Raw genomic sequence first — 6,365 nt, 5'->3', positions numbered from 1 at the left:
ACAGTTGTGGTAATGAAGGAACAGTCTGCATCTGTGGGTGTTTTGCATGCTCGAGTTAAACATATGTGCCAGTGACGTGTCCTATTTAAAGCACAGTGCTTTCTGAATTTATTTTATCCTGCTTGACTGAATTTCAGTATCCTCAAATATTCATCCCGAATGGACGCCATTATTCCATGATGTAGCGAGCAGTGTTGCTTTATTTTACTTACCAATGAATTGGCTAGTTGGAATATTGCAAGGAAAATGGCAAAGGCTTTGTCAATTGCTTGTGACCTCTTATTCACAAGGTGTTACCACAGCAGATAGCTCCACTGATATTTATGCCGGATGCCCTTCCTGGCACAATCCCAAAGGGTTTTCTGTCTCCTCCCAGGATCAGATCCGGTCAAAAGTATCCAAGATCAAACTGATCGTTCATTTGTTAAGCAAATCTGTAAACCATGACACTGTGCTTAACGTGTCTTTTTTTGTCCAAACATGAAACATATTCATTTCCTTTCTGGAGTAATCCGATAGTCTGAATCAACCAGAAGACATCAGGCAGGCTAGCAAATCAAAACAATCAATTTCAAATGTAATCTGTTTACTTTGGAGAACCAGACTTATTAAAGCATGCTTGGTTTATGTACAGTTGTGGTCAGACGTTTACATCCACTCATCATGGGGATGAATGTCATGGTAATTTGAGGCTTTTCATCATTTCTTTGAGCTGTTCTTTTTCTATGGTGGAATGACTGTAGTGCATACATCTTTAATGACTTTAAAAAAACAGGTTGAAACTATTTTGGGTTTTCTCTAACCCACTCAGGGTCAAAAGTACAGATACAGGCTCACATTTATTTCTACACTGACTTAAATCTTTTAATAAGTGGTGCTACGACTTGTCTTTTTGCCTTTTTAGCCTTTATGACAGGAGAAAGACATGCAGCAAATGGCCAGATTTCAACCAGCTCTCTGTACTAGCCGTAGCAGCATATGGGTTCCCTGATTAATCCAGTGAGCTAAACCAGCACCCTACAACAACCTTTGACTTGACATGGCCAAAGCCTATTAACTTCTCATTAGTGCTCATGCTTGACCACAACTTGTGGTTTGCCTTTGCCAATATAAAAGGGATTTGATCAACAGCACTCACTGGATTGGCCAATACTGGGAAAGTCCAAGGAACTCAGGGAATCTCTAAGAAGAATTATAGATTTTCACAAGTTGGGAAAGTCTCTTGGAGCCATTTCTAAACAACTACAGATTTCAAGATCAGCATTTCAAAGAACTGTATTTAAGATTTGTCACCAAGATCTCAAAGAAGACCCAAACTGTCGCCCTCAAATGGCTGGAGGTTGGTTAGGATGTTCAGGATCAACCCAGGAACCACCAAAGCTCAACCCTGGCACGAACTGAAAACTACTGAAACACCAGCGTGACGGTCCACAGTGAAGTAAGTTTTACTGGACTGAGAGGGTGCCGACAAAGAAAAAAGCCCCTGCTCCAAAACAAATGTCTTTGAGCGAGACTGAAAGTTGCAGCTGCCCACATGGACAAGCCAAAAGTGTTCTTGAGAAAGATTTTGTGGTCGATACAAAGAGCCGTGTGGCCACAACAAGCGGTACCTTTGGAGGAGTAAAGGTGAGGCTTTCAAAGCTAAGAACATACCACCTGTCAAGCATGTTGGTGGTAGCATCATACTCTGGGTTGTTTTCCTACCGGTACATTTCACAAAGTGCATGAAATTATGGAGGACTACTCTTCAACTTCACCTCAGATTGACAGCTAGATGGTTAAAACCTGGATAGTTAGGTTTTCCAACAGGATAATGATCCCAAACACAAAACAAAACTGGTTGTGGAAAGGATAAGGAGGCTAACATTAAGCTTTTGGAATGACCTTCCCAAAGCCTCAACCCGAGTCTGTGCTGGGAAACCAACTGATTTAAATGAACTCTACCAATTCTGCCAAGAATGTGGGTCAAAGATCAAGAAGCCAGAAGTGTATTGATGAATTCTCAAAAGTGACTGGTTGCCAAGGGATTTATAACAAAATATTAGTGGGGGTATGTATATATATTTTATTCTATTCTATATGTATACGTCTGACCCTGTGTGGATTAAAGAAAACCCAAAATAAATCCAAACTTGTGCAAGCATTCTTGTTTTTGAAAGTGATTAATGATGTTTTCTGTACAGTCACTCCGCTCTGGAAAAGAAACACGTCAAAGAAATCATTAAAACCCAGAAATCATTACCATGACATTCATCCCCAAGATGAGTGGACATAAACTTTTGACAGCTGTATATTACTCCGCATATGGCACCACCTTGTGGACAATTCCAACATTGCATTAACCTGCCGACAATAAAAAAGGTCTAAGTTTGTCAACAGAAAACAAAAACTTGTTTTTCTGATACCTTTATTATTCAATGATTTTACACATGAGACAAAAAGGAGCAGCTGAAAACGTGCTAACAGGCATTTTTAGCAAACAGATTTTCACAGAGCATCAAAAAAGTGACAGGGTGAAATGAACAGATTCACATGGATACATCTTCAAACAGTAAAAATAACTTTACAGTAGGAGTGTTCACGTAGCCACGGGCCTTCTGGAGTTGAAAACCTTGATCCCATTTTGCATTGAAGACCGAGCGTATTTGGTCAGGAGGGCTCCGGTGGTCTGTTTCTCTCCACACAGATCTCTGGATGAGGAAATGGAGCGTTACACATTGTAATAAGCAAAAAATGGGACTCGGTTTACTCACAAGCTCTTTGTGTTTCTTTAATTAAAGCCCTTAATAATTTGTATGGATAACACTAACTGTATGTATGGTGTTATATCCTCCTCTGTCCATTTCTCTCGGAGTGTAAAAAGGTGGTTAAAGCGTTCCACCGTGTCCTCTGGGAGGTCCTCCACACGCAGCAGGCAGATGGTCTCTGGGCGGGAGGTGCGGTCCAACAGGGCAATGCCCTGGAAGATATACAATACAGACAACACCAGTCAGGAAACTAAGCTAAACTCTGGAAAGTAGCTTCTCAAACACAACGGGATACACACTGGCTTAAGAGAGAAACAGAGAAAAACTCAGTAAACTAAAGATATGTCTGGGGAATCCTATGGATAAGTGAATGCCAAGCCTGTGAGGATTTCCTTAATTAAAAACAATGAAAATGCCCAAATACACAGCTTATATTCTAACTCCCAACACTTTTCTCACTCTGAATACATCATAAAGGACAAAAGGTGTACAGGTTCACCTTTAGCTGGTCCAGTCTTGTACTCATGCCCTCTGGGACGCTCTGCTGCCAGACCTCCTGAAACTCCTTCAGGTTGAACTTGACAGCATTGTGCAGCAGCATCAGTGCGATACCCCAACAGACTTTGTCCTCATTTAGTGCATAAAACACTTCACCTGTATAGATAAAGGACACAAAACACATTTCATTACCAAGCAGCTGAGAATTGTGTGCAATCCTTCTAGTTTTGTGGTGCGAAGGTCAAATTTTCACCATTTTCAGTATAGCGTTTCCCATAGCAGTTCAAACAGTGCTCGATCATCTCTCTGTGAACAGAAAAGGAAACATCACTATGTAGCCATAAAATACAAGCTCAGAAAGTCACTATAGCCTCTTAAACTGTGTCACTTGGGTATGTTAAAAACAATCACTGCAACTTTACTCCATCTGCATCTTTATGTTACTATTTGTTGATCTCTGGAGGTGAAGATAAGGATCACAGACCTGGGCTCGAGTGGGGCCAGCTCATCTAAACTGGTCTGAAGGGGAACCCTGCTGAAGGCCCAAGACTCAGAGTCCACCAGCTGAGTCACATGACCAAGCAGCTTCATCTCATAGTCAAAGTCCAGAACGCGCCAGTATCCTGGAAGGAAAAAGGATGCTCTTGTTGAAGAGCTGGTAGCTATCTGTTTTGTCATGATGTTAAATAAAAATGACATCACTGTTTACCATCTATCTGACAGGCATGGATGGTCTCTAAGTGTGTCCTTATCTCCTCTTCACTGGCCTGAATCCTCTCCAGCAGATCCTGCATTGTGTACTGGGAACAGGGCAAACTGGTTACTAACAGCTACAGCAACATCAGCATCGACATGAAAAGATCTAACGGGGTGTATTCACCCTGTTCTCTGTATTCTCCTGCTGCCCTCCTAACGCAGGTCCTTCGTAAGGATTTTCCATTAAAAGCCTCTTTAGCTTCTTCAGTCTTGGTCGCTGTTTCCTCAGTTCCCAGTAGCTGTTACAAAACCCCCATATCTGCAACAGGAATCTATTTTTATGCACCGACTATAAGTTTGTGCTTGTCAGTCAAAGAAAGACACCCGTGTAGGTCCTACCTGAGCGTGCACAACGTGAGAGCTGTCCTCGGTGTCGGTCAGCTGGTCTGGTGTTCTGCATCCAGGAAGAAACAGCAGCAGGTTGGATGTGTCAGCTATTTTTAGACTGTAGGTCTTGTCGTCGCTACAAACCACTGCATGTTCGTCTTTATCGCCCCGAATCACTAGACTGGCAAAGAGGGAAAAAAGTTAGTTATTAGTTATCACCAGGTAAACTTAACTTTCAAGTTTGCCTAGCTGGACCCATTTGCCTTTAATCTTCATGGACTAGATTAAACAAGTTGCTGGAAACATTTCTTTGTCCATGTTGGCATCATACAGTTGCTGCAGATTCGTCAGCTGCACATCCATAATAACAACCCCCCTGTTTTACCACATCCCAAAGGTGCTCTACTGGGTGGAGATGTGGTGACTGTGGATACAAGGAACCAGTTTGAGATGATTTGAGTTTTTGTATGTTATCCTGTTGGAAGCAGCCATCACGAGATGTGTACACTGATCACAAAAGGATCGATAGCCACAATATTCAGGTAGGCTGTGGCATTTAAACGATGGTCCTTTAGCACTAACGTGCGTCAAGAAAATATCTCTCCCTGTCTTACAAAACCACCACAAGTCTGAACTGTTTTCATGACAAATACTGACCCTACCATCTGAATGTGACAGCAGAAATTGAGAGTATTCAGACCAGGCAATGTTTTTCAACTCTGTTGTCCAATTTTGACCGGTCTGTGCGAAGTGTAGCCTCAGTTTCCTGTTCTTAGCTGACAGGGGTGACACCTGGTGTGGTGTTCTGCTGCTGTACTCCATCTGCTTCGGTGTTTGACCTGTTGTGCATTCAGAGATGCTTTTTCAGACCGTGGCTGTAACAAGTGGATATTTGAGTTACTGTTGCCTTCCTGCTAGCTTTAAGTGGTCATTCTCCTTTGTTCCCTGACATTAACAAGGGATTTCTCCCAGAAAAACAGCCACTCGTTGGATATTATCTCTCTTCAGGCCACTCTATTTAAATCTCAGTAGATCAGCGGTTTCTGAAATACTCAGACCAACCTGTCTGGCACCAACAACCAATGTTGAAAGTCACTTAAACCACCCTTCTTCCCCATTCTAAAACTCAATTTGAACTTCAGGAGGTTATCTTGACCATGTCTACATCCCTAAATGCACTGAGCTACTGCTATGAATAGATATTTGCGTTATATGTGCAGTTGAACAGGTATACCTAAAAAAGTGGTCAATTAGTTTATATTTACATATAGCTTCATGCACGTCCACCCTGCACTTCAGCTCTGATTTTCTGAAGCAGAAAATTGTAGTTCCTACACTTTCACTAATCAATCATTAAAACCTAAATCCACAATAACTTTGAAAGGTTGTTGACTTGTTCCCCAAACTAGCAGAGGAACATTTTCTTTGCTGTCAGTCTCTTCACGGGAATTTTCACTACAATCAGCTTTACCTTTGGCCAGCCTCGATGTGTTTGCAGAGTGTGTCGTCGAGCTCCATCAGGCAGTAGTCCGCAGATGAAACGTTTGGCCCAAAGGACAGACAGTGGATAGTTTTCTGTAAGTCCTCCTCTTTGAGTTTGGCGATCTGCAGAGTGGCCCGCACCTCCTCTAAAGTCCTCATTGTCAGTCAGACGGCAGGTTATATCAACAATAAATGGCCAACAATAACCAAAAGTTTTACAGAGGGAAACAAACCAAAGCAAACACTCCTTTTCTAATAACAAACAAGTCAAAGCAATTTGATCACTCTGCCAAAGAAGGGCCGTCAAATTTCCCCGCTCTCTCTTTCGCGAGAAGGAAGTGAGGTAACCACGTTAAGATGTCACGTAAAAATACCACCGGGTAGAAACTAAATACTACAGAATTATAATTGAAGCTAATTTTTAGCTAAATATCGAGCTATACTGTCAGTTAAAATATGTATAATCGTGAATATACAGTAGTGCCGGACACTACATGAGCTCACGATAAATATAGATTAATTTGGAACCTAGGAACCCTTAAAAATATCTTATTT

At 41.8% G+C, this 6,365-nt stretch overlaps 1 protein-coding gene across 1 annotated transcript; it reads right to left on the bottom strand.

Moving 5' to 3' along the window:
- Positions 1-2,390: 2,390 nt before the first annotated feature.
- dscc1 (DNA replication and sister chromatid cohesion 1) lies at positions 2,391-6,251 on the bottom strand. Its single transcript, XM_026185072.1, has 9 exons — positions 5,800-6,251; positions 4,341-4,509; positions 4,126-4,260; positions 3,955-4,045; positions 3,730-3,868; positions 3,499-3,551; positions 3,247-3,401; positions 2,811-2,959; positions 2,391-2,690 (listed from the first exon to the last, which is right to left on the bottom strand). Exons 1-9 carry the CDS (start codon positions 5,967-5,969, stop codon positions 2,579-2,581), a joined length of 1,173 nt encoding a protein of 390 aa, XP_026040857.1. The 5' UTR covers positions 5,970-6,251; the 3' UTR covers positions 2,391-2,578.
- Positions 6,252-6,365: the final 114 nt, after the last annotated feature.

The sequence above is a fragment of the Astatotilapia calliptera genome, chromosome 11 (genome assembly GCF_900246225.1).
Source record: "Astatotilapia calliptera chromosome 11, fAstCal1.2, whole genome shotgun sequence".
In the NCBI taxonomy this organism is placed as follows: Eukaryota; Metazoa; Chordata; class Actinopteri; order Cichliformes; family Cichlidae; genus Astatotilapia; species Astatotilapia calliptera.
Note: the sequence above shows the minus strand (reverse complement) of the source record. Positions and strands in the feature narration are given on the sequence as shown.

Excerpts from the sequence above, each read along its gene's own strand:
- dscc1 (XM_026185072.1), bottom strand. The coding sequence starts at position 5,969 with ATGAGGACTTTAGAGGAGGTGCGGGCCACTCTGCAGATCGCCAAACTC. Across the intron at positions 3,552-3,729 it reads CTGGCCCCACTCGAGCCCAG|AGAGATGATCGAGCACTGTT; the intron begins GTCTGTGATCCT and ends TTCTGTTCACAG. Across the intron at positions 2,691-2,810 it reads GATATAACACCATACATACA|AGATCTGTGTGGAGAGAAAC; the intron begins GTTAGTGTTATC and ends TTCCTCATCCAG.